This window comes from Rhinatrema bivittatum, chromosome 5, assembly GCF_901001135.1.
Source record: "Rhinatrema bivittatum chromosome 5, aRhiBiv1.1, whole genome shotgun sequence".
Classification (NCBI taxonomy): domain Eukaryota; kingdom Metazoa; phylum Chordata; class Amphibia; order Gymnophiona; family Rhinatrematidae; genus Rhinatrema; species Rhinatrema bivittatum.
Genome location: NC_042619.1, coordinates 105,328,050 through 105,355,026, shown reverse-complemented (window position 1 = coordinate 105,355,026; position 26,977 = coordinate 105,328,050). Strand labels below are relative to the sequence as shown.

General features: G+C 48.5%; 1 protein-coding gene across 4 annotated transcripts in view; it reads right to left on the bottom strand.

The window, feature by feature from the left end:
* Positions 1 to 26,977, bottom strand: part of NBEA (neurobeachin) — a 2,460,099-nt gene that overhangs the window by 1,612,174 nt on the left and 820,948 nt on the right. For all 4 annotated transcript variants that reach the window (XM_029602688.1, XM_029602690.1, XM_029602689.1 and 1 more), the window contains one exon: positions 15,937 to 16,372. In XM_029602688.1, the coding sequence (XP_029458548.1) occupies positions 15,937 to 16,372 (436 nt within the window). The remainder of the gene's footprint in view (positions 1 to 15,936; positions 16,373 to 26,977) is intronic.

Here is a 26,977-nt window from a genome sequence, read left to right as displayed (position 1 = left end):
TATTGAACACCCTGAATCTCTTGCCTTAGGCCCTGCATCCCAGTTCTGAGTCCTGCCATCTCCTCCATTCTGTCATTCAATTATATTAAGTGCCTCTCCGCCGGTGTGGACAGCACCTCCTCTTCTTGAGGAGAGACAAGGTCCTCCGCTGCACAGTTATGTTCCTCCTGACAACCCATAAGATGATGGAGATCTGGCATGCATGATAGTGTAGCAGTAGCCAGGATCTCAGCTGCCTGCTTCCCCATCATGGTCTGTAGCTGCTCAAAGGCTAGGTGCTCCTCTGCAGGTCCCTCATCCTTCTCCTGACTGTTCTCTTCAGGGCTAGGAGACAGCAACTGAGAGCTGCCTTGCCCATCTGTGGCCACTGGTCCCTGATGCACCCTAATCCTCAGGTGGCTCGTCTTCTGCAAAAAGGAAGCGAGTATATACTTTCAATATACAAGTAGCATGACTTATTCTCTTCACAGACACTGGAGCTGTTTCTCTGCCTAGTAGAACACCTCCACCTGTACCATAAAAAGTATAGAACACATTCCCATGTGCATATTTTCTGGTCTGAGTGCTTTCAGTAGGAAAAAGGTTTCTCCAGACCTGGCCGGACGGCTGTCAACATTGTAGCAGTATGCAATGGGTGTGCAGCACTCCCCCACTGGGTGGGGTGCTGCACATCCACTGCATACTGCCACAATGGAGCATAATGATGATATCTTCTAAGAGGCGGCTCTGAGCTGAGTTGAGGAGAAAATTTGTAGGTAAGGACTTATGGAAAGCTTAGAAGCACACAAAATGTGGATACAAATAGCCAAGGACTAGTGTACAGGGAAGTGCTATAGATAGGGCATCCATGTCTGGGAATGGTCACCAGATCTGGAGTCTGATTCCGCTCCAAGCAGCCCTTCACTCTAAGAAGAGTTAGCATACCATAGCAGCTCATGATTAAAGCTATCATCTACTGTGGGGGACATAGATGGAGGTGGTACCTGTCCCAAATTCCTGACCAGTTTAGTGGGTCTGAAGTTGACAAGACAAAGATATTTTTGTTTCTATGTGCATACAGAGATTGTGACTACATTAGACAAAGGTTTCCAGGATACACAATCAGTCATAACTCTGCATTAAATAAAGCTTTATTTTTTCAATGATAGGCTTGGTGTGCTGAGTGTTTAATAGGAGAGAATGTCAAAGGAGTAGGAAAAGTCTCTGTGCTTACCAATGCATTGGACCAAATACAATACTCTGCTTTTCTCTCATGTCCAGAACCCCATGGAGGTCATGAGGCCTGTTATGCAATTTGGCCTCCCTTTGTACCCAAGTGCCCAGGACCATTACTGGTCAAGGAACATGTATAAAAATGTATGGTACAAAACATATACAAAATCTTTAATACATGCACTTTATCTGACGTTCCTATAAAAAAATTCTCACCTTGCTGGTCTTCACATTGAGTGGTGTCCAGGTAGCCATCCCCTCCCATAGCTGCATCTGAAATGGTGCTCAGCACCATCTGTTCTGCTGCAGTGATGGTGACTTGGATGACACTCCTCAGCTTTCTTCCTGGTCTGCTACTTCTTGATGAGCTGGAGGTCCTGCCACTTATGGCTCAGGTCTTTCATACTGCGATTGTTGTGATAGTTCACATTCAGCCTCTGGTGCATCTTCTCCCACAGTTGCTCCTTTCTGTATGAGCCCACTCTGCTGTACTAGGGGGCCATACAGGAGATGCCGGACCTTCCTGACCTGACAGACAAGGTGGTCCACCTCACTGGGCTTTTAGTAGTGCTCCACTCCTTGAATACTACTAAAGCATGCTAAATATGTGTATGTTTCTAACAAACTCTTTTCTTTTCTTTCACCTAGAGATTACAGCTGAAGTATTTTAAATCTCATTTTGTAGGGTATATGTTGTAGGTCTATTACTATTTTAACAGCCCTCCTTGAAACTGTTTCCATCTTCACAACATTCTTACAAAAGTATGGTCCCCAAAACTGAACATAGTTCTCAAGGTGGGGCCTCACTTGAGATAATGCAAGGGCGATATTACCTCTTTTATCCTGTTAATAATATCTCTATTTATGCACCCAAATCTACTGTTACCTTTCCTTGTTCCTTTATTACACTGACCATCAATGTTGAAGTCATCTGAACTAATTACCCTAGGTCTCTTTCCTGTTTCAGAGTTACCAGTTCCTGCCCTTCTAATTGACATGTGCCTAATGGATATTTGTGCCTCAGAGGGTGTTAAACTTTTTGTATTGAAACACAGCTTCCAATCCTTTGACCATTCTTACAATTTTTTAAAGTCTCCTTGCATTTTTTCTACCCCTTCCTAGTTTAGTTACTGTATTATAGAATATTGTATCATTTGCCAACAAGCATAATTTGTCCTCTAGTCTCTCTGCAATATAATAAAGATGTTGAAGAGAACTGACCCTAGCACAAAGCACTGAGATATCCCATTGATCACTTTATGCTCATCAAAATGGACTCTACTGATCACCATTCAGTTCATTCTACTGTATTAAGCTTATTTTTATTTTTCTATACCTCCCACATACCAGAGAATTGTTATAAGGATCCTGGCTGCTGTGCAGCCTTCCTGCTTGCAGAGGCCCTCAGTAAGTTGCAATGTGAATTATGCAGGCTTGCCTTGAAAGAACAAGAGTCAGCACTACCACATCTTTAAAAGCCTGCCTCACTCAACTCCCCCACCTCATCTTGGAGTCTTCCCTTGCTCCTTGTTGAAGTCACTTTAGTATCTTGTCTCAGCATTGCCTACGATCTGGTTTTGCTACTGTTTCTTGTTGGCTTTCTTATTCATTGTGTTTGTCTCCTGTTTGTTTAGCCTTAGAATTTGGCCTTCTGGTGTCCTGTTTGTCTCGGTCTCGCCTTGCTTTGTATTCTGTTTCAGCTTAATCCTATCTTGTCTTGCCTTGTACTTTTAGAGGTAAATTTTTAAACATACGCACATGTGTCCATGTGCGCGCGCTACCCAGCATGCGCACATGGATGCACAATTTTATAACATGCGCTGGCTGGCGCGCTCATGTTATAAAATCTGGGGTGGCGTGCGCAACAAGGGATTGAATAATGCAATTTTGTGTGGCGACACATTGCAGCCTTCCCCAATTCCCTACCCCCTCCCTCTTCCCCTGTCCTCCCTGACCCCTTAAAAAGGTCCTATCTTTTTTTCTCTTTGTTTTAGAATGTACGCCAGCTCCTGAGCTGGCATAAGTTGCGTGCGCCGGCACTGCTGCTGTATCGGCGCATGATCCCCCGATACAGCAGCAAATAGCCGCTGTACCGGTCGCCTCCATCTCTGCCCCTGAAGCACCCCTCCCTGCCCCTTTTCTTTGGCCCAGCTCTTGTGCATGTTCTGAAATGCGCGCTGCACGCACAAGGCACAGCCATGCACATAACCCCTGTATTATACGTGCGCGGGCAATTTAAAATCCACCTGATAATCTTGTTCTTGTCTTGCCTACTTGTTTGTCTGTCCTTTTGGTGCACTCCTTGTTCCTTGTCTTGTGAGTACCTTTCTGTACTCTTCAGCCAACTCTGGTTTAGTGGGTGGCTTTCCTGTATACCTGTCTCAAATGCACTTCCAGCTAAATCCTACCAATCACCAGAACCTGTGGGCTCAACGCAAGGGGTAGGTAGCTGGGTAGGCAGAAGGTCCTTCACTGCCCTGCTCCTGAGACCTGTGCTGCTCCTTCTTTGGGATTATATATAACTGGCCTGCGTAGCTATGACACCTGTTTCTTTTAATTTATATGCCAGCTTTCCATAGCATTGTCAAAGTGGCTTATGCATTCAGCACAAAAACTACAATTTGTAAACTCTCAACCAAGTATAATCTATACTAATAAACGAAGCTTGACCGACGTGCCGCAAATGCGCAGTAGAGACCAGCTCTACCGCGCATGTGCGGGCGAGCACGTCGGTCTGAGCCAGCGTCAGAAAAAAAGAAAAAACAATGGCGGTGTCCAGTGGCAGCGGCAGCGGCAGCGGCGTTGGGTGGCGGCGTCCGGTGGTAGCGGCGGCGGGTGGCAGCGGCATGGCGGCATCCAGCGGCGGCGGCGTTGGGTGGTGGCGGCGTCCGGTGGTAGCGGCGGCGGCGGGAGGCAGCGGCGGCGGCATTGGGTGGCGGCAGCGGCGGCATTGGGTGGCGGTGGCGGCGGCGGCGTCCGGTGGTAGCGGCGGCGGCGGCGGGTGGCAGCGGCATGGCGGCGTCCAGCGGCGGCGGCGGCAGCGAGGGAGGAGAGAGAGAAGGAGGGACTGACAGAGAGAGGGAGGGACTGAGTGAGAGGGGAGGAGAGAGAGGGAGTGGGACTGAGTGAGAGGGAGAGAGGGAGTGGGACTGAGTGAGTGGGAGGGAGGGAGTGGGACGGAGGGAGAGGGGGGGACTGAGTGAGGGGGAGGGAGATAGAGAGGGAGTGGGACTGAGGGAGGGAGTGGGACATAGAGGGAGAGGGGGGAGGGAGTGGGACAGAGGGAAGGAGTGGGACTGAGGGAGAGAGGGACTGAGGGAGAGAGAGGGAGGGAGTGGGACAGAGGGAAGGAGTGGGACAGAGTGAGTGGGACAGAGTGAGAGGGAGGGAGGGAGTGGGACAGAGTGAGAGGGGGAGGGAGTGGGACTGAGGGAGAGTGGGAGGGAGGGAGTGGGACTGAGGGAGAGGGGGAGGGAGTGGGACTGAGGGAGAGTGAGAGGGAGGGAGAGAGACTGAGTGGGAGGGAGGGACTGAGTGAGAGGAGAGGGAGGAGTGGGTGGGAGGTAGGGGGTGGAGGGGAGAGAGAATGAGGGGGAGGTGAGAGACAGAGGGATGTAGCCCTTTTTAACGGCTTAACGGCGGTGGCAGCGAGGGAGGAGAGAGAGAGGGAGGGACTGACAGAGAGAGTGAGGGACTGAGTGAGAGGGGAGGAGAGAGAGGGAGTGGGAGTGAGTGGGAGGGAGGGAGTGGGAGGGAGGGAGTGGGACGGAAGGAGAGGGGGGGACTGAGTGAGGGGGGAGGGAGATAGAGGGAGAGGGGGGAGGGAGTGGGACAGGGAAGGAGTGGGACTGAGGGAGAGGGGGGAGGGAGAGAGAGGGAGGGAGTGGGACAGAGGGAAGGAGTGGGACTGAGGGAGAGGGGGAGGGAGTGGGACTGAGGGAGAGTGAGTGGGACTGAGGGAGAGTGAGTGGGACTGAGAGAAGGAGGGAGGGAGGGAGTGGGACTGAGGGAGGGAGGGAGTGGGACTGAGGGAGAGTGGGAGAGAGGGGGGAGGGAGGGAGTGAGACTGAGTGGGAGGGAGGGACTGAGTGGGAGGAGAGGGAGGAGTGGGAGGAGTGGGTGAGAGGGAGGGAGGTAGGGGGTGGAGGGGAGAGAGAATGAGGGGGAGGTGAGAGACAGAGGGATGTAGCCCGTTTTAACGGGCTTAACGGCTTGTTCATTATAAACAGCAGTACATAAAATAATAAACAACCACAACAAACATACAAGTTATTAACAGACATAAAACCAGATAGATAACCAAAAGTCTCTAAAATTAGAACTTAATTATAAATACAAAGCTCCACTATTGAAAAATGAGACTATTGAAAAATGTTCCTTTTTTATGTTCTTCTCAATCTTTCATCCCTCTTTCTTATCATTTGATTTTAACGCTTCCTGAATTCTTTATTTTTTTCAATGTCATTACACATACCTAACAATAATATCACGTTTTGTAAGGAAATGCTTACTATATAAATATATATGACATATGTATCACTGAAGATTTAATGCGCTGAAGTTAAACTGCTCCTGCATATCATTTTTTCTGTATGAAATAAAAGTGCTTTTCCAATCTTTGTTACAGGACACAAAGTGGCTTACATAAGACTTCCAGGGGAGTCAAAAAGATATAGCAGCATCCTCATTGTTTATTTATGGCATGCTTTCCTAGCTGGACACTTCAAAGTGTGTTACAAATAGAGCTACACAGCACAGTTATGATTAAAAGGCATTATTAGGATGAACTTCTTATTTAAAAAAAATAAATAAATAAAGCCTATATCAATTCCAACTGCTGTATCGTCAGAATACCTGAGTTTTAGTTCAAAGTATGCTACTGTAGAAAAATGTTTTAAAAATTACAATTTAAATTTGATTTTGTTACTCTCTTACTATGTTGTTGGGCACTTCAGTAGAACCAACACAAAAAAGGATGGAAACCACAGAAACAGAAGCATTTAAACTTTAGTATGTCTCTATAATCTTCTTTATATTATTTTAATATTGAATCACCTTTGTTACTGTGTTTCTTCTCTTTCTTAATAACTTGATATATTTTAAGGCACAAGACAGCCTGACCTAGATATTTACAGGTTGCATACATTTTTCTATAATTTCCTAATTTGTGTTCTGCAGGTTTCACCATATGTCTTGCTGCAATTATTGTCTGAATATGATTTTTCCATGTTATCTACATATTTCATATTAGCGTACTGACTCAATAGGAGCACAGCCTCTACAAAAACCCTTGAATTTTTCAGACACCTTTACAGTCTTTCCCCAAACTAGTAAATGTTGAGACCACAGGAAAGGTGATGCACTAATGGTGAAATTACTTACCTGATAATCTCGTTTTCCTTAGTGTAGGCAGATGGACTCATTACAAATGGGTACAGTGTGCTCGTGCTAGCAGTTGGAGATGGATCTGACGTCAGCACGTGGTACATATTAGGGATGTGAATCGTTTTAGGACGATTAAAATTATCGTCCGATAATTTTAATATCGTCTTAAACCGTTATGGAACACAATACAATAGAGATTCTAACGATTTATCGTTATAAATCGTTAGAATCGTGAGCCGGCACATTAAAACCCCCTAAAACCCACCCCCGACCCTTTAAATTAAATCCCCCACCCTCCCGAACCCCCCCCAAATGACTTAAATAACCTGCGGGTCCAGCGGCGGTCCAGAACGGCAGCGGTCCGGAACGGGCTCCTGCTCCTGAATCTTGTTGTCTTCAGCCGGCGCCATTTTCCAAAATGGCGCCGAAAAATGGCGGCCATAGACGAACACGATTGGACGGCAGGAGGTCCTTCCGGACCCCCGCTGGACTTTTGGCAAGTCTCGTGGGGGTCAGGAGGCCCCCCACAAGCTGGCCAAAAGTTCCTGGAGGTCCAGCGGGGGTCAGGGAGCGATTTCCCGCCGCGAATCGTTTTCGTACGGAAAATGGCGCCGGCAGGAGATCGACTGCAGGAGGCTGTTCAGCGAGGCGCCGGAACCCTCGCTGAACGACCTCCTGCAGTCGATCTCCTGCCGGCGCCATTTTCCGTACGAAAACGATTCGCGGCGGGAAATCGCTCCCTGACCCCCGCTGGACCTCCAGGAACTTTTGGCCAGCTTGTGGGGGGCCTCCTGACCCCCACGAGACTTGCCAAAAGTCCAGCGGGGGTCCGGAAGGACCTCCTGCCGTCCAATCGTGTTCGTCTATGGCCGCCATTTTTCGGCGCCATTTTGGAAAATGGCGCCGGCTGAAGACAACAAGATTCAGGAGCAGGAGCCCGTTCCGGACCGCTGCCGTTCTGGACCGCCGCTGGACCCGCAGGTTATTTAAGTCATTTGGGGGGGGTTCGGGAGGGTGGGGGATTTAATTTAAAGGGTCGGGGGTGGGTTTTAGGGGGGTTTAATGTGCCGGTTTTGCGATTTTTCGATTTTTCGATTTTTCACGATTTTTCACGATATTTTACCCCCCCAAACGGCAACAATACGATTCCCTCCCCCTCCCAGCCGAAATCGATCGTTAAGACGATCGAGGACACGATTCACATCCCTAGTACATATACCCCTGCAGGAAGTGCAGACGCTCAGTAATCTTCCTTGCAAAGCTGTATGGATATATGTGTGACTGACCGATTGATTAACTGATCATGATTAACCAGACCGATTGATAGTAGCTGGAGACCGCCAGTGTTCTCAACCGGAAGGCGTCGACACCCGGTAGGGTGGATGCCCTATGTAAGGAAACATGGCTTACCTCGAAACGGTGAATCCCCATATCCATCGGCAGCCGGGCGGTATGCTGAGTCCATCTGCCTACACTAAGGAAAACGAGATTATCAGGTAAGTAATCTCACTATTTCCTAGCGTGTAGCAGATGGACTCATTACAAATGGGATGTACAAAAGCTACTCCCGGACTGGGTGGGAAGCTGCCCGAGGTACGTTTAGGATTGCCCTTGCAAATGCTGAGTCCTCCCTGGCCTGGACGTCCAGACGGTAGAATCTGGAGAAGGTATAGATGGAGGACCACGTTGCCGCTTTACATATCTCTGCAGGCGACAGCATCCTAGTTTCTGCCCAGGAGGCCGCTTGTGCTCTGGTAGAGTGAGCCTTGACTCGTAGAGGTGGTGGTTTTCCCACTTCTACGTAGGCCGCTTTGATAACTTCTTTGATCCAGCGAGCAATAGTCGCTCAAGAGGCCGCTTCTCCTTGCCGCTTCCCACTGTGAAGGACGAATAGGTGGTCCGTCTTTCGTACTGTTTCCGACATTTCCAGGTATCTGGACAGCAGCCTGCCGATGTCGAGATGACGCAGTATTCGACCTGCTTCCGATTTCTTCAACCCTTCCATGGTTGGCAAGGATATGGTTTGGTTGAGGTGGAAGTGTGAGACTACTTTGGGTAAGAAGGAAGGAACCGTGCGAAGATGGATAGCCCCTGGGGTGATCCTGAGAAACGGATCGCGGCAGGACAGCGCTTGTAGCTCTGAGATGTGGCATGCTGAGCATACGGCCAGCAAGAACACCATCTTCAAGGTTAACAACCGGAGGGACAGTCCTCGGAGGGGTCTGAAGGTAGGTCCCGCTAGGAATTCCAAAACTAGGTTGAGGTTCCACAGGGGCACTGGCCATTTCAGTGGCGGGCAAATGTGTTTGACTCCTTTCAGAAAACGTGAAACGTCTGGGTGTGTGGCAACGCTGTTGCCATCACACCTGGGGCCGAAGCAGGATAGCGCTGCCACCTGAACCTTGATTGAATTGAAAGACAGACCCTTCTGAAGCCATCTTGCAGGAAATCCAAAATGATGGGGATTTTAGCGGCATGTGGGTTGGTGCTGCGACTTTCGCACCAGGCTTCAAATACTCTCCAGATCCGTATATAAGTTAGTGATGTGGAGAACTTGCGTGCTCGGAGGAGTGTATCTATTACCGCCCCCGAGTATCCCCTTTTCCTCAGTCGAGCCCTCTCAATGGCCAGACCATAAGAGAGAATTGAGCTGGATTCTCGTGGAGGATGGGACCTTGTCTTAGCAGGTCCCTGTGAGGGGGCAGGGGTAGGGGATCCCCTGCCAGTAGTCTTCTCATGTCTGCGTACCAGGGTCTTCTTGGCCAGTCTGGGGCCACCAGAAGAACTAGGCCTTTGTGCCGCTGAATCTTGTGTATAATGGCGCCCAGCAGGGGCCATGGGGGGAAGGCATATAGCAGGATCCCCTGAGGCCATGGTTGCACCAGGGCGTCAATCCCTTGGGATAGAGGATCTCATCTGCGACTGAAGTATCTGGGTACTTGAGCGTTGGACCTGTCCGCTAGTACGTCCAGGCCCGGAGTCCCCCACTGGTCCACAATCATCTGGAAGGCCGTGGGCGACAGTTGCCATTCCCCCGGGTTTAGGCTTTCTCTGCTGAGGACGTCTGTCGTGGTGTTCTCCTTCCCTGCGATGTGGACGGCGGAGATGTCCCGGAGATTTGCTTCCGCCCAAAACCATCAGGAGGGCTATTTCTAGGGATACCTGTCGGCTTCTGGTTCCGCCCTGTCGGTTGATGTATGCCACTGTGGTGGCATTGTACGACATCACCCTGACTGCTCTGTTTCGAAGTCTGTGGGCAAATCGCAGGCAGGCTAACCTGACTGCCCGTGTTTCTAGTCGGTTGATGTTCCACCCCGACTCTTCTCTGTTCCACTGCCCCTGGGCGGTTAGCTCTTCGCAGTGTGCTCCCCAGCCGCTCAGGCTGGCATCTGTAGTGAGCAGGGTCCAGGTTGGGGAGGACATCCCCGACCCCCGGCTCATGTGGCCGGGCTGCAGCCATCACTGTAATCGTGGGCGCCACCGAGATAGGAGGGCGCGCCGCAACGGTCTGATATGAGCCCGTGCCCATGTATCACTTCCAGCGTGGAGGCCATTAGGCCGAGGACCTGTAGGTAATCCCAAGCTGTGGGCCGAGTGGAGCCCAGCAGATTCTGCTAGCGATCCCGGAGTTTTGATTTCCTCTTGGAGGTCAGGCTGATCTTGTCTTCCTGGGCGTCAAATCGGACTCCTAGGTATTCCAGCGACTACGAAGGCTGTAGGGAACTCTTGTTTATGTTGACTACCCATCCTAGCCTTTCCAGAAGAGATATAACTCTGTTGGTTGCCCGGTGGCTCTCCTCCGGTGACTTTGCCCTGATGAGCCAATCGTCTAGGTAGGGGTGGACAAGAATGCCTTCCTTCCTGAGAGATGCCGCCACCACTACTATTACCTTGGTAAAAGTCTGTGGTGCGGTGGCTAACCCGAAATTACTTCTATCAATTCCTGACTCCATCTCCAAATCCCTGTCAGACATCATAAATTGCTCTATAACACAAGGATCTTACCCAGATGACCTAAAATTGGCCTCTCTCAAACCATTACTCAAGAAACCTAATCTAGATCCTAATGACCCAAACAACTACCGACCAATCGCCAACCTCCCCTTCATAGCTAAGATTATGGAGAAATTGGTGAACACCCGACTCTCAAACTACATTGAAGAAAACAACCTCCTATTCCCATCACAATACGGTTTCCGCAAAACACTAAGCACGGAGTCCCTCCTCATTTCCTTAACAGATCACCTCATCCTGGGCCTCGATAAAGGTCAAGCCTTCTTACTGATCCTACTGGACCTTTCTTCAGCCTTTGACACCGTCAATCATTCCTTACTCATTAACCAGTTAGCATCCATAGGTATCTCAGGCACAGCACTATCTTGGTTCATATCATTTCTCAGCAATAGAGGATACAAGGTCAAGATACAGAACAAAGAATCCTCTCAACATCCGTCGTCAGTAGGAGTCCCACAGGGGTCCTCCCTGTCTCCTACTTTATTTAACATTTACCTTATACCGTTATGCCAACTTCTCACCGACCTCAACCTCAAACACTTCCTTTACGCGGACGATATACAGGTCCTGATACCCATCAAGGATTCCGTCGCTAAAACTCTGGCTTACTGGGACACATGCCTTCAAAAAATTAAATTCCTCCTCACCAGCCTAAACCTGGTATTAAATTCCGGCAAAACTGAACTCCTGCTCATCACCTCAGAAAATAGCACCATCACCTCTGCACAACAAGCCACGCCAACAATCACACAAGTGAGAGACCTAGGAGTCCTAATTGAAAATCGCCTGAATTTCAAAGCCACCATTAACAAAACCACCAAAGACTGTTTCTACCAACTACAAGTCCTGAAAAGAATTAGACCTCTTTTCCATGCCCAAGATTTCAGAACTATTCTACAAGCAATCATCTTTTCAAAATTAGACTATTGTAACACCATCCTACTCGGCCTTCCCGCTTCATACACCAAACCGCTTCAGATGGTGCAAAATGCAGCTGCACGAATTCTGACAAATACCAGGAGAAGGGACCACATAACCCCCCATTCTAAAGAGCCTCCATTGGCTACCTATACACTTTAGAATAATATACAAGGCCATTCTTACCACATACAAAATCATCCACCAACTGGCTCCCATTGACATACAGATCCCTCTCCGACTACACAATTCGTCAAGACCGACAAGAGATGCATACAAAGGATCGCTACAGGTACCACCGTCCAAATCTACCAGACACTGCACACTAAGAGACCGGGCTTTCTCTACAGCCATTCCACCGTTATGGAACTCCATCCCCTCAAATCTCAGAACAGAACCATGCATCTCAACCTTCAAAAAAAGACTAAAGACCTGGATATTCATACAAGCTTTTCCAGACACCAACATGGTCAACTAATCTCCAACTACACCTTGATTAACCATATCTTCTATCGTTTACCTGTGTGAATTAATCCTGTCCTTTCTCTTCCTTCTCAGCCAAGTTCTTATCACCCTGTTATATGTAACTGCCTTTTCAGCACCATTGTTATAGTTATGTTTACTATGCACCCCTGTTTTATGTGAACCAGCATGATGTGACTGCTGTCTCGAATGCCGGTATATAAAAATTTGAAATAAATAAATAAATAAATAAGTAACGCTGGTGATCCCGATGAATTGGGATATGCAAATAGGCCTCTGAGAGATCCAGGGATGTGAGATACTCCCCTGGCTGTATTGCACTTCGGACTGACCGCAGAATTTCCATGCGAAATCTTGGGACCCGTAAGTGCTGGTTGACTGACTTGAGGTCCAGAACGGGTCTGAAGGTGCCACCCTTATTGGGGAGAATGAAATAAATGGAGTAATGCCCAGAATTTATGTCCCATGCAGGCACTGGGATTATGGCTTTTAGGGACAGCAGTCTCTCCAAGGTAGCTGCCAGCGCCGCCCTCTTGAGGGGCGGACAAGGCGATTCCACAAACTTGTCCGGAGGGAGAAGAAGGAAGTCCAGGTAATACTCTTCCCGGACAATAGTGAGGACCCACTGGTCCGAAGTAATCTCGACCCACCTGCGGTAAAATAGGGTTAGCCTGCCCCCTATTGCTTCTTTCCCCAGATGGGTCGGCTGATTCTCATTGTGGGGTGCGGCCGGGACCCAACCCCGAGCCGGTTCCCCTCTTGTTGTGCCTGGTCCGAAAGGACTGGTTCCTGGTCTGAGAACGAGGAGCTTGGTAGCGAGCCCTGTAAGGATTGAAGCGTTGAGAGCTTCTATCTCTGGATGGTCTAGGAAAAGGGCGCTGGGTCCTCCTTGACCTGTCTTTGGGTAGACGGGGTAATGGAGATGCGCCCCATTTATTAGCCAGCTTCTCGAGGTCGCTGCCGAACAGGAGGGATCCCTTAAAGGGCATTCTTGTAAGGTGAGTCTTGGAGGAGGAGTCGGCCGACCAATTTCGTAGCCAGAGGTGTCTTCTGGCTGCCACTGAGGATGACACTCCCTTGGCTGCTGTACGGACCATTTCTTCCCCCGGGGTGTTGTTCCTGGCTTGTGATAAGCAGGAGCGCGTCACCACGGTGCAGCAGGTCGCAATTCGTAGGGACATGGCTGCCACCTCAAAGGCTTGTTTCAGAATGGCGTTCATGCACCGGTCATGTGCATCCTTGAGGGCCGCACCTCCCTCCACCGGAATGGTGGTGCGCTTCACAATTGCGCTAAATATGGCGTCTACCATCGGGCACACCAGCAGCTCCTTGATTGCTGGGTCTAGGGGGTACATGCTGGACAAAGCCCGACCCCCTTTGAATGAAGCCTCCGGCGCATTCCACTCCAGATCGATTAACTGCTGTGCTGCTTGTAGAAGGGGAAAATGGTGAGCCGTTGGACGCAGGCCCTCTAGCAGGGGGTTCATCCTAGGTTCCCCTGGGGTGCCCTGGCCCAGGATAGCCAACTCCGACAGGCATTGAGAGACCAGGTCTGGAAGATCCTCCTTAGGAAAGAAGCGTCTCATGGTTCGATACGGTTCTATCCCCGAGGGGAGTTCCCATTCATCGGGGGGCTCTCCCTCTTCCTCAGAGAAATCCGAGTCCGCATAAATGGGGCTTCCGGGTGGCGGGTGGCCATGCGTAGGCCTTGAGGGTCCCGGAGCAGGGTCATCCGGTACGTATGGGTCCGGTCGGGGATCAGACTGCATCTTGACGAAGGCATGAATCCCCTTGAATAATTCCACCCAGGAGAGGGAAGCAGGTTCTAGCCGTAGGGGCACCAGGCTGCTCACCGCGGCCTGCTAGGTTCGATGTGTTCCCTGAGGAACTGGCAGTCAAACTGGGCTGAGACCGGCCTTGGCATGGAACTCCCAGGGCCTCCTCACATTGGGCACATAGGGAGTCTGCTTCCTCGCTCTGTGTGGCTGTGAGGTGGCATGCTGAGCAGAGGCCTAGAGCTCTTATGCCTGATTCTGGAGGTGCCGGCTCTGTGGACGCATGGGCTCTCATACGCTCCATCGCGTCTAATCTCCTATCAATGAGCGCTTATGAATGTGCGCCTATCAACGGGCACCTATCAATGTGCGCCTATGAGCGTGCGCCTATGAGCGTGCGCCTATCAACGTGCGCCTATCAACGTGCGCCTATCAACGTGCGCCTATAAACGTGCGCCTATAAACGTGCGCCTATAAACGTGCGCGTATCAGCATGCGCTTAGGAACGTGCGCCTATCAGCGGGCGCCTATCCACGTGCACATATCAGCGTGCGCCTATCCACGTGCACATATCAGCGTGCGCTTAGTAACGTGCGCCTATCAGCGGGTGCCTATCCACGTGCGCGTATCAGCGTGCGCTTAGTAACGTGCGCTTAGGAACGTGCGCCTATCAGCGGGCGCCTATCCATGTGCGCGTATCAGCGTGCGCTTAGGAACGTACTAGCAACGGGCGCTCAACTCAAGCAATGGGCGCCCCAATCTTGTCGGGTGCCTAACATACGCGCCCGGTGCCCCGCTTAGATCGAGGCGGCGGACCAGAGCTGGCGATGACGAGCAGGCAGGCAAAATGTCGACCTCCTTGGCGGGCTGCCACATAGGCAGACCCCGCTAATCCTCGCTCTTCGGAGACCAGTAAAGTAAAGATGTACGCCTTACCTGATCTTCGGCGCTTTCCGGCTGCGACCCGGGCAGTCTCCGGCTGCGGGGGGAGAGGGTAAGTACCGTCACTGCCGCGCTCGAGGAAGTGCACCCGCTGCCTCTAAGCCGCGCCCGAACTCGTCTCGCTCGGGGGCTAAGTCCTCACCGGGACCGAGGCTGCCTCTATGCCGCGCCCGAGCCCTTCTCACTTGGGGGCTAGGTCCCTGCCGCGATCTGGCCACCGGACCGAGGCGCTTACCTCCGAGGGACCACGGAAATCACCTCGGGAAACTCAACTGGGGGAGGGACCCGAGAGTATCACCACAGGAGTGCATTTAGTTGTTTGAATTTGGAAAAACGCTCAGCGAGCGTGAGGTAGCTCCAAACTGCTTTGGAGACGGAAATTACTGAGTTGCTGCACTTCCTGCAGGGGTATATGTACCACGTGCTGACGTCAGATCCGTCTCCAACTGCTAGCATGAGCACACTATACCCATTTGTAATGAGTCCATCTGCTACACGCTAGGAAAACATGTTTGGAATGCTGGCAGTGAGAGAATAAATGTTTACTTTATTAACACCAAGCCCCAATATATATGATGTAGTACTTTGGTCTACTATGCGTCACAAATCCTTGCACACTATTCAGATGTGCAACCTGACTACAGAGTTAGTTAAGCTAAAATCCTTATTCAATGTGTCTGCTATTTGGCCAAATATAAAATTTAAGTCTTTGTAATCAAACTAAACATTAAAAATATATTATTTATGGTCCTTATTGCCAATTTTGGATGCTAAATTCACAAAAATCCTGTAAACTTCTCAACCCAGTCCTTGGGACACACCTAACCAATTTGGTTTTCAAGATATCCATAATGAAAATACATTAGATAGATTTGTATATGCTTTTTCCATTGTATGTAAATCTATTTCATACATATACATTGTGGATATCCTGAAAACCTGAAAGGCTAGGTGTGTCTCTAGGCCTGGGTTCATTCATTGCCCTTAATCTCATATTCTGTGGGTACTCTGAGCTGCCATTTTTAAATGCCATCAAAACGTTTTACAGAAACTATTCTGTATTGCAAGTGTTCTTAATATTGTCACATTGCAAATGAGCTGGCTTCATACTGACTCATAAAATGCCATTAACCAACACAAAAAAAAATATAACCATTCATCAAAACACACAAATAGCATATCTTATTAAAAAAAATTGGTTTTATACCTGTCAAAAGAATGAAACTGCATGGGAAGAATATTCTGAGCTTCTCTCTTTAATGCTGGATCTGGATAAGGGAGTGGATCAGGGCCACACTCTGCAATTTCAACAGGGGCCGCCACAAGGCTTTTTAGAATTTCTTTGACATTGATGCCTTTGCTTTGACTGATGCTGGATATTGATGATGAAGGCTTTAGTATATCACTGGGACTCTCTGTTAAACTTTCTTGTGACTTCTTCACTTCAGAAGACAATGTAGACAATAGTTCACTCATGACATCTGTGCCTGTACTTGTTTCTAAGTCTGTTCCATTCAAGATATTAGCTATTTGTTCTTCTCCAATTCCAGAGTCTGTGTGAGGAATGGAACTTTCTAAATGAATATCTTCAATTGGCGTTAAGGTTTCTTTTTCTTTGATGTCTGGAAATATAGCAGGTGTCTCTAATAAACAAATAACAAAAACATATTGTTTATAAATATTAATATTTAAATTAAATTAAGGATAAAATAACTCCAATACTTAACAGATGATTTGCAAATCAGATACCACAAACATCCTACACATCACTGAAGAATATGAAAAGAAATTTATTCATTGCACAGTGGTAGAACAGAACTACAGCAACAATTAAACTTTTTAACAAAATCATAATAAACAGATAAAAAGTTAAATTATTTTTTTCCTTTTTACCACCTTCCTTACCACCTGCCTCTCACATATGCAAAAAAATAAAATAAAATAAAACCACACCCTTAAACATACTTCTCTTTTCCCCACGATAAGTGGCCAAGAGGCTAAGAGGAAGAGGGAAAGTTGCTTTAAAGATTAAAACAGTGTTCACCTTGAGAATGCAGTAGTTTAACTTTTCACCATCTGTGTTCCTCCTGTTCGAAGGATTTGAGCACATTACCTCTATGTCATGTCTGAACCTCAGCTCAGAGCCATAGTCAGACTATTTAGCACCTATGTCCAAGTAAAAAAAGAGTGCCCTCAATCTGAACATAACACACGACCCAGGCCACTCTTGTTATATGGGGCTTTCATTTTCATTTTGATCCAGCAGTTTCCTCCTGCCCCTGTGGATTTCCAGCTCAATACAATTATCCTGGCACCATAAGCCTACATTCAAAACTGAACTGGAAACCCCAAGAAACCAGATTCTGCATGCCATCCAACTCCAGAGAAAGAGAAACAGAAATGCATTTCCTCTTGTAATGTACAAAATAAGATATCCTAAGCTGCCCATTCCCAAAGTTGCAGAGCCCATCCACTAAATTGAATATAAAATGCTTCTTTCTACTTTGGCTGTCTGGACTTTTATTTTTCTAATCACTTTGGTTCTCATCTCTTTATACTGCTTTCCTCATATTGGACTCCTAACTCTTTTACAGGGTCTCCTGTTCATGTTCTGTTTCATCTCTCTCCTGTCTCTTCAGTACCTCCCCCTACTCCTCTGTCTAATATCGATCTTTCCCTTTTCTTCCTTCTCTTTATCTCTGCCTCTCTATTCACTCATCTAGATTTCATCCCCCCTTCTCTCCCTCCAGTTCTCTGTGCCAATCCTACATCTCCCCAAATCTCCTCATTATTGCCCATTCTCAGTCCTCCACTTTCCTCTCACTGAGTTACTTCTTTTACCATCTCAAGCTCCCCTTGTCCTTCCCCTCAAAAGCTGCATCCTTTAGTCTGCTTCCTCTTCCCCTTCCCCCTCACTCATGTTCCACAGCTATTTTCTAACCAATCATACCTTTCACTCTTCCCTAGAGCTGGTGTACAGGTATTAAATGCCCTAGGTGAACCTTATAGTCTTGTACCCACCTCCTCCCCAAGTTGCACCCTCCCCATCCACAATTCAAAATTAGTAGGGTCATTCATCAAAATGCATTATGGCATTAATGCATGCGATAACGCACGTGTTAAGAACAATAATGCACGGTGCAAATGCACATTTTTTGAATGGGTGGGATTAGGGAGGAGTTTGGGTGTGATTTAGTAAAATGAGGGGCAATATCGCACGGTTTTAACACCGGAAAAAACTACACCTTTTTTCCAGGCATTAAGCTGTGCGATATGTGAGAGAGAAATAGAGTGTGAGAGAAAGAGAGCACCTCTGGGGAGGGCCTCACAGTGTACAACTATTTATATCTCTATAGGAGGGCCATCTAATAGGTCGAGGTGAAGTGTTGGTGGTGGTTTAGATTTAGGGGCCAGTTTCTCATGTACAGTAAGATGTACGAATAGTACAGTACACCTTGGTGAAGATTTGACGTCATGTGGAGTGAGGAAACTCTCACAAAGATGAAATTTTGTAGTATGTTCTCTCACCCTAGCTTGATGGTACCCTGTTATATAGTTCATCAAGCTAGGGTAAGAGAACATAGAGGAAATTTAATCTTTGTGAGACTTTCCTCACTCTAAATGACTTCAAATCTTCATCAAGGTGTACTGTGCGGTTCGTATGTCTCACTCTACATGAAAAATTGGCCCCTATACCCTAAACCACCACCAACACCTCATTTCGACATATTAGATGGCCCTCCTATAGAGATATAAATACTTGACTAATATGAAGGCCTTGTATATAGTCTCTCTCTGTCTGCAAGATGTGAAAAACAGGGATTATCGCAGGGTGAGATAAATTTAGTGCACCATGTGGTAGCTTACCACTTTGATTCAAGTTACCGTGTGGTGAAGTAATTCTAAAATTTCCCTAATCAAACCCATTGTTCTTATCGCAGGCATTATCAATGCATTTTGATGAATGTAGGGGTATGATTTATAACAGATTTTACATGATAAAGGACTTTGAGGTAAAAAAAAATCACTTGTAGCATGTATATTATATATACATGTACTGCTGTGGTGCCAACCAGAAACCCTGCAAAAAATGGCCAGCACCATCTTAAAAAATGGCGTGGGCCATCCATTGCTCCTACCATGTGATAGGGGCCGGCCAATGGCACCGATAGCCCCTGTGTCACATGGCAAGGGCAAAGGGCCATCGGCGCCATTTTGATTAGTGGCAACTGACGGCCCGAGAGAGGGAGATTGCTCCCGGGATCCCCGCTGGACCACCAGGTACTTTAATTTTTATTTTTTTTTGGGGGGGGGGGGTCAGGAGGGTGGGGAATTCTAAATAATTAGATTTAAAGGGTCAGGGTGGGTTTGGGTTTTTTTTTTCTGTGTGCCTTTTCTTCCCCCCCCAAAAAAAACAAAACAATAAGAAAACCACATGAAAATTTTGTGGGGTTTTCCTATCACTTTCGGGGACCCTCGACGGATTAGAAAATATCGTACGATATTTTCATCCATCAGAAAAACGATTCACATCCCTATTAAAAACTCATAAAACTTTTCCATATGGCAATAAAATATTTCAAAACAGCAGATAGATTAATAATACCCAATAATTATAACTAACAGGAATTAATAAATCCCCCGCTTTCCATACCTGGGAACTTTTGATTTCCAGATGCTCTAAAATTGTTGTAGATTAGCAGGGTGATGGGGGGAGTTGTTTGTTGCTCACAAATGTTCTCCCCTCTAACACACACATGCTTGTTCATTTTCTCACTCACATGTTCAATCATACAGACAGACATGCTCGTTCGCCCTCACATAGTCATACCACGTACTCACTCACTTGTGCTCTCTCTCACATGATCATACACACACAAACTCTTTGCTTTGTTTCTCATATACTCAAAAATACACACACACATACACTCATTAGCTCTTTCACATACACAATCGCACACACATGCTCGCTCACTCTCTCTCAAATGCACAATCATACACATTCGCTCAAACTATCACATGCACAATCAAGAGCATGCTTGTTTTTTCTTTTACATATGCAATTATACACACAAATGCTCATTCGCTCTCTCACATCCTCATACACACACACACTCATTTGCTTTCTCACATTCTCAACTATACACACACGATTGTTCGCTCTCACATGCTCAGTCATACACACTCGCTTGTGCTCTCTCTCACATGCTCATACACAAACTCTTTGCTCTGTTTCTCATATGTGCAAATATACACACACACGCTCATTTGCTCTCTCACATATACAATCGCACACACTTGCTCATTCTTTCTCAAATTCACAATCATACACAAACAGACATTCATTCAATCTCTATCACATGCACAATCCCACACACACTTGTTTTCTCTTTTATATATACAATTATATACTCACAAATGCTTGTTTGCTCTCACACTTGCTCAATTATACATACAAATGCTCGTTAGCTTTCTCACATGTTCACTCATACATACACATACATGAGCCACTCTCACACATGCTCAATCATACACACACATGCTCTGCTCTCTTTCATCTATGCTCAATCATAAACACACATGCCCATTCATTCTCACATGCTCAGTCATGCACACACACACACACACACATACACACACCTTTGCTTGCTCTCACATGCACACACACACAGATATGGTGATGTACTTTCTCTCTCTCATACACACATGCTCAGTCATAAACACATATACTCCACATGGTCCTTTGCTCTCTCGCTCACACAAACACATACACATGCTCCTTCTTGCTCTTTGCAGGCATGCTTCTTCTGACTGCAAGGGCAGAATGGGAGGATTTTGGGGGGTTTTTCAGTCCGCGGGCCACACTCTTAAATGTGGGGGAGGTGAAGAAGGCCCATAAGAACATAAGAACATGCCATACTGGGACAGACCAAGGGTCCATCAAGCCCAGCATCCTGTTTCCAACAGTTGCCAATCCAGGCCATAAAAACCTGGCAAGTATCCAAAAACTAAGTCCATTCCATGTTACTATTGCTAGTAATAGCAGCGGATATTTTCTTTTCTTTTTTTTTTAATTCACACTTTATTAAGTTTTCATTCAAGTAATCAATGCATCTTACTTTAAGTAAAGAAATGGTATGTAACAAAGTAACAATTTTCTTAGCGTATAATATAACATTATGAAAACATTCAAATACATCCTTTTCAGGGGCACGTATATAATTATAAGGGAGATATAAAGGAAATACTTTTAAAGACAAACTGGCTTAGCGGAATTCGGTGTACTTTTTAATGACTGTCATGGGACCTGTTCTCTAGGGATGATGCCAATTTCCCTAGCGTTCAGAAAGGATTTTAACTATTCTGGAGCATTAAATACGAAGCTCTCATCTTTCCCTCTCACCAAACATCTACATGGATATTTCAGGATAAATACATAACCTAGGCTAATTACTTGTGCTCTTAATTTCAAAAAGTCCCTTCTCCTTAAGTGGGTAGTTCTTGCAAAATCAGGGAATACTTTTACTGTTTGACCAAAAAACACAGTAGGGAAGTTCTGAAAATACCTTCTCATAATGTCACTGTCTTTCTCAGACACAAATGACACTAATAATACACCATAATACAATAACTCTGCTTCTGAATTCTCCAAAAATTGTGTTAAATTTTCTAAAGAATTTATTTGGTTAATGTTAAGATTACTTACCTGGTAATCTCCTTTTCCTTAGTGTATGCAGATGGACTCAAAACAAATGGGTATAGTGTGCACGTGCTAGCAGTTGGAGACGGATCTGACGTCAGCACGGGTACATATACCCCCACAGGAAGTAAAGCAATTCAGTAATCTTCCTTGCAAAGCTGTTATAGCTATATGTGTACTGACCGATCGATTAATCAGCAGGATTACCCTGACCAATTGATGGTAGCTAGAGACCACCAGTGTTCTCAACCGGAAGGCATCGACACCCGGCAGGGGGGAAGCCCTATTATAAGCAAAACATGGCTTACCGTGAGTCAGCGAATCCCCATGTATACCGGCAGCCGGGCGGGATGCTGAGTCCATCTGCATACACTAAGGAAAAGGAGATTACCAGGTAAGTAATCTTAACATTTCCTAGCGTGTAGCAGATGGACTCAAAACAAATGGGATGTACAAAAGCTACTCCCGGACTGGGCGGGAGGCTGCCCGAGAACCGTGTAGGATCGCCCTCACAAATGCTGTGTCCTCCCTGGCCTGAACGTCCAGACGGTAGAATCTGGAGAAGGTATGGAGGGAGGACCACGTCGCCGCTCTACATATCTCTGCAGGCGACAGCAGCTTAGCTTCTGCCCAAGAGGCTGATTGTGCTCTGGGAGAATGAGCCTTGACCTGTAGAGGTGGTGGTTTTCCTGCCTCTACGTAGGCTGCCTTGATAACTTCTTTAATCCAGCGGGCGATGGTCGGCCGTGAGGCCGCTTCCCCTTGCTTCTTCTCGCTGTGCAGGACGAACAGGTGGTCCGTCTTTCGTACTGCTTCTGACATGTCCAGGTATCTGGACAGCAGTCTGCCGATGTCGAGATGACGTAATATTCGACCTTCTTCTGATTTCTTCAAACCTTCCGTGGTAGGCAAGGATATGGTTTGGTTGAGGTGAAAGTGTGAGACTACTTTGGGTAAAAAGGAAGGAACTGTACGAAGATGGATGGCCTCTGGAGTGATTCTGAGAAATGGATCACGACAGGATCCATCTTGTAGCTCTGAGATGCGGCGTGCTGAACACACAGCCAGCAAGAACACCATCTTCAAGGTTAACAAACGGAGAGACAGGCCTCAAAGGGGCCTGAAGGCTGATCCCGCTAGAAATTCCAATACTAGGTTAAGGTTCCACAAGGGCCCTGGCCACTTCAGTGGCGGGCAAATGTGTTTAACTCCTTTCAGGAAGCATGAAACGTCTGGGTGCTCGGCAATGGATTTGCCGTCACATCTGGGACCGTAGCAAGACAGCGCTGCTACCTGTACCTTGATGGAGCTGAGGGACAGACCCTTCTGAAGTCCATCTTGTAGGAAGTCCAAAATGATAGGAATCTTTGCGGTATGCGAATTGGTGCTGTGAGAATCGCACCAGGCTTCAAAAATTCTCCAGATCCTGATATATGTTAGTGATGTGGAGAACTTGCGTGCTCGGAGGAGTGTATCTATCACCGGCTCTGAGTATCCTCTTTTCTTCAGTCTAGCCCTCTCAATGGCCAGACCGTAAGAGAGAATTGAGCTGGATCCTCGTGGAGAATGGGGCCTTGCCGTAGCAGGTCCCGGTATGGAGGCAGAGGTAGAGGATTCCCTGCCAGTAGTCTTCTTATGTCTGCGTACCAGGGTCTTCTTGGCCAGTCCGGGGCCACTAGAAGAACTAGACCTCTGTGTCGCTGAATCCTGTGAACAATGGCGCCCAACAGGGGCCATGGAGGAAATGCGTATAGCAGGATCCCCTGAGGCCACGGCTGTACCAGGTCATCGATCCCCTGTGCTCGAGGATCCCGCCTGCGGCTGAAATATCTGGGAACTTGAGCATTGGACCTGTCTGCTAATAGGTCCATGGCTGGCGTCCCCCAGTGAGCCACAATTATCTGAAAGGCTGTGGGTGTCAGCTGCCATTCTCCCGGGTTTAGTCTTTCTCTGCTGAGGAAGTCTGCCGCCGTGCTGTCCTTCCCGGCGATGTGTACGGCGGAGATGTCCTGAAGATTGGCTTCTGCCTAAATCATCAGGGGAGTTATTTCTAGGGGCACTTGTTGGCTTCTGGTTCCGCCCTGTCAGTTGATGTATGCCACCGTGGTGGCGTTGTCTGATATCACTCTGACCACTCTGTTGCGAAGTCGGTGGGCAAATCGCAGGCACGCTAGCCTGACTGCCCGTGCCTCTAGTCGGTTGATATTCCACCTTGATTCTTCTCTGGTCCACCGCCCTTGGGTGGTGAGCTCCTCGCAGTGTGCTCCCCACCCGTTCAGGCTGGCATCTGTGGTGAGCAGGATCCAGGTTGGGGAGGACATTCGTAACTCCCGGCTCATGTGGCCGGGCTGTAACCACCAGCGTAGTTGATTCCACACTCTGGCTTGTAGAGGCAGGTGTATGGTGTAGTCCTGTGATCGTGGACTCCATCGAGATAGAAGGGCGCGTTGCAATGGTCTCATATAAGCCCGCGCCCATGGCACCACCTCCAGAGTGGATGCCATGAGGCCGAGGACTTGTAAATAATCCCGAGCTGTGGGCCGGCTGGCGCTCAGCAGGACCTGCAGATGATTCTGGAGTTTTGACCGTCTCTTGGAGGTCAGACTGACTTTGTCGTCTTGGGTGTCGAATTGGACCCCTAGGTATTCCAGCAATGGGATGGCTGTAGGGAACTCTTCTTTATGTTGACTACCCATCCTAGGCTTTCCAGAAGAGCTATAACTCTGTTGGTTGCCCTGTGACTCTCCTCCGGTGACTTTGCCCTGATCAGCCAATCGTCCAGGTAGGAATGGACGAGGATTCCTTCCTTCCTGAGTGCCGCTGCCACTACTACTATTACCTTGGTAAAGATCCGCGGCGCGGTGGCTAACCCGAAGGGTAAGGCCCGGAACTGGAAGTGCTGATTCAGGACTTTGAAGCGTAAAAAGCGCTGGTGATCTCGATGGATTGGGATATGCAGTTAGGCTTCTGACAGATCTAGGGAGGTGAGAAACTCCCCTGGCTGTACTGAACACTTGACAGACCGTAGAGTTTCCATGCGAAAGCTGGGGACCCAAAGGTGTCGATTGACTGACTTGAGGTCCAGGATGGGCCTGAAGGTGCCCTCCTTCTTGGATACTATGAAATAAATGGAAAAATGCCCAGAAGTTACCTCTTCCGCAGGTACTGGGATTATGGCTTTTAGGGCCAGGAGCCTCTGTAAGGTCACTTCTAGTGTCACTGTCTTGAGTGGCGAACAAGGAGATTCCACAAACTTGTTTGATGGAAGCCGAAAGAAATCCAGGTAATATCCTTCCCGGATGATGGTGAGGACCCACTGGTCCGAAGTGATCTCGACCCACCTGCGGTAGAAGAGGGTTAGCCTGCCCCCTATGGCTGCTACCCTCGGATGGGTCGGCTGATTGTCATTGCGGGTTACGGCCGGGGCCCGAACCCGGGCCGGTTCTCTTCTTGGTGTGCTTAGCTCGAAAGGGCTGATTCCTGGCCTGAGGACGAGGTGCTTGATAGCGAGACCTGTAAGGGTTGAAGCGCTGTGAGTTTCTACCTCTGGATGGTCTAGAAACAGAACGCTGGCTCCTCTTCCGTTACCCCGTCCTTCTGGAAGACGGGGTAACGGAGAGGCACCCCATTTAGTAGCCCAATTCTCAAGGTCGCTGCCGACAGTAGGGAACCCTTAAAGGGCATTCTTGTGAGTCGAGTCTTGGAGGACGAGTCGGCCGCCCAATTGCATAGCCAAAGCTGTCTTCTGGCTGCCACTGAGGAGGACACTCCCTTGGCTGCCGTATGGACGAGGTCGGAAGCTGCGTCTGTGAGAAATGCGAGAGCTGATTCCATGTCTTCTCCCGGGGTGTTATTTCTTGCCTGTGATAAACAGGAGAGCGTCACCATGGTGCAGCAAGTCACGATTCGAAGGGACATGGCTGCTACCTCAAAAGCTTGTTTCAGAATGGTGTCCATGCGTCGGTCATGCGCATCCTTGAGTGCCGCTCCCCCCTCCACCGGAATGGTGGTGCGTTTCACAATTGCGTTAATTATGGCGTCTACCCTGGGGCACGCCAGCAGTTCCTTGGCTGTCGGATCTAGAGGGTACATGCCAGACAAGGCCCGACCCCCTTTGAATGAGGCCTCCGGTGCCTTCCATTCCAGTTCGATTAGCTGCTGTGCTGCTTGTAGGAGGGGAAAGTGGTGAGCCGTTTGGCGCAGGCCCTCTAGCAGAGGGTTCTTTACAGGGACCCCTGGGGGGTCCTGGCCTGGAATGTCCAGCTCCGATAAGCATTGTGAGACCAGGCCCGGTAGATCTTCTCTCCGAAAGAAGCGTCTCATGGTCCGATATGGTTCTATCTCTGAGGGAAGTTCATTCTCCTCGGGGGGCTCCTCACTTACCTGGGAGTCAACCGAATCCCCATGATTGGTGCTGTCGGGTGGTGAGTGGCTGCGCCTAGGTCTCGAGGGTCCAGGGGCTGGATCAACCGGGACAGAAAGACCCATCCGAGGAGCAGACTGCATCTGGACAAAGGCGTGAATCCCCTTAAATAATTCCACCCAGGAAAGCAAAGCCAGATCTGGCCGCAGGGGTACCAGGTCTCTCGGATTCCCTGGCTGCTCGCCGCGGCCTGCTAAGTCCGGTGTGGTCCCCGAGGAACCACTGGGCTGGGACCGGTTTTGTCCTGGAACTGCCATGGCTTCCTCACATTGGGCACATGGGAGTCTGCTTCCTCGCTTTGTGTGGCTCTAAGGTTGCATGCTGAGCAGAGGCTTAGAGCGTTCATGCCTGAATCTGGGGGTGCCGGCTCTGCGGACGCAGGGGCATTCTTATGCTCCATTTGCCTTAAATGCGGTGTCGTCCAACGATGTGCGCCTAACACGGGCGCGTAACAGCATGCGCCTAGAATGGGCGTCTTATCAATGGTGCGCCTATGAACGGGCGTCTTATATAAACGTGCGCCTATGAACGGGCGTCTTATATAAACGTGCGCCTATGAACGGGCGTCTTATATAAACGTGCGCCTATAAACAAGCGTCTTATATAAATGTGCGCCTATAGCGGGTGTCTTATAAACAGTGCACCTATGAACGGGCGTCTTATAAATGTGCGCCTATAACGGGTGTCTTAGCATATGTGCGTGTATCCCAGTAGCGTGCGCTAACAACATGCGCCTATCGCGTGCTCAAACAACGTACACCTATCGCGTGCGCTAACAACATGCGCCTATCGCGTGCGCTAACAACGTGCGCCTATCGCGAACTGCGTTAGCAAACAAAAGCGCTTAATTAGAAAAGAGAAGTAGGCAGGTAAAAATGGCGACCTCCCAGGCGGGCGGCCTCGTAGGCAGGCCCAGTTAGTCCACACTTCCTCAGAGACCAAGTAAAGATGTACGTCTTACCTTGTCTTCAGCGCTTCCCGGCTGCAAGCCGGGCGGTCTCCGGCTGCGGGGGGATAGGGGAATACCTTCACCGCCGCGCTTAAGGAAGTGCACCCGCTGCCTCTAGGCCATGCCCGAACCGCTCGGGGGCCAAGTCCACGCCGGGACCGAGGCTGCCTCTAGGC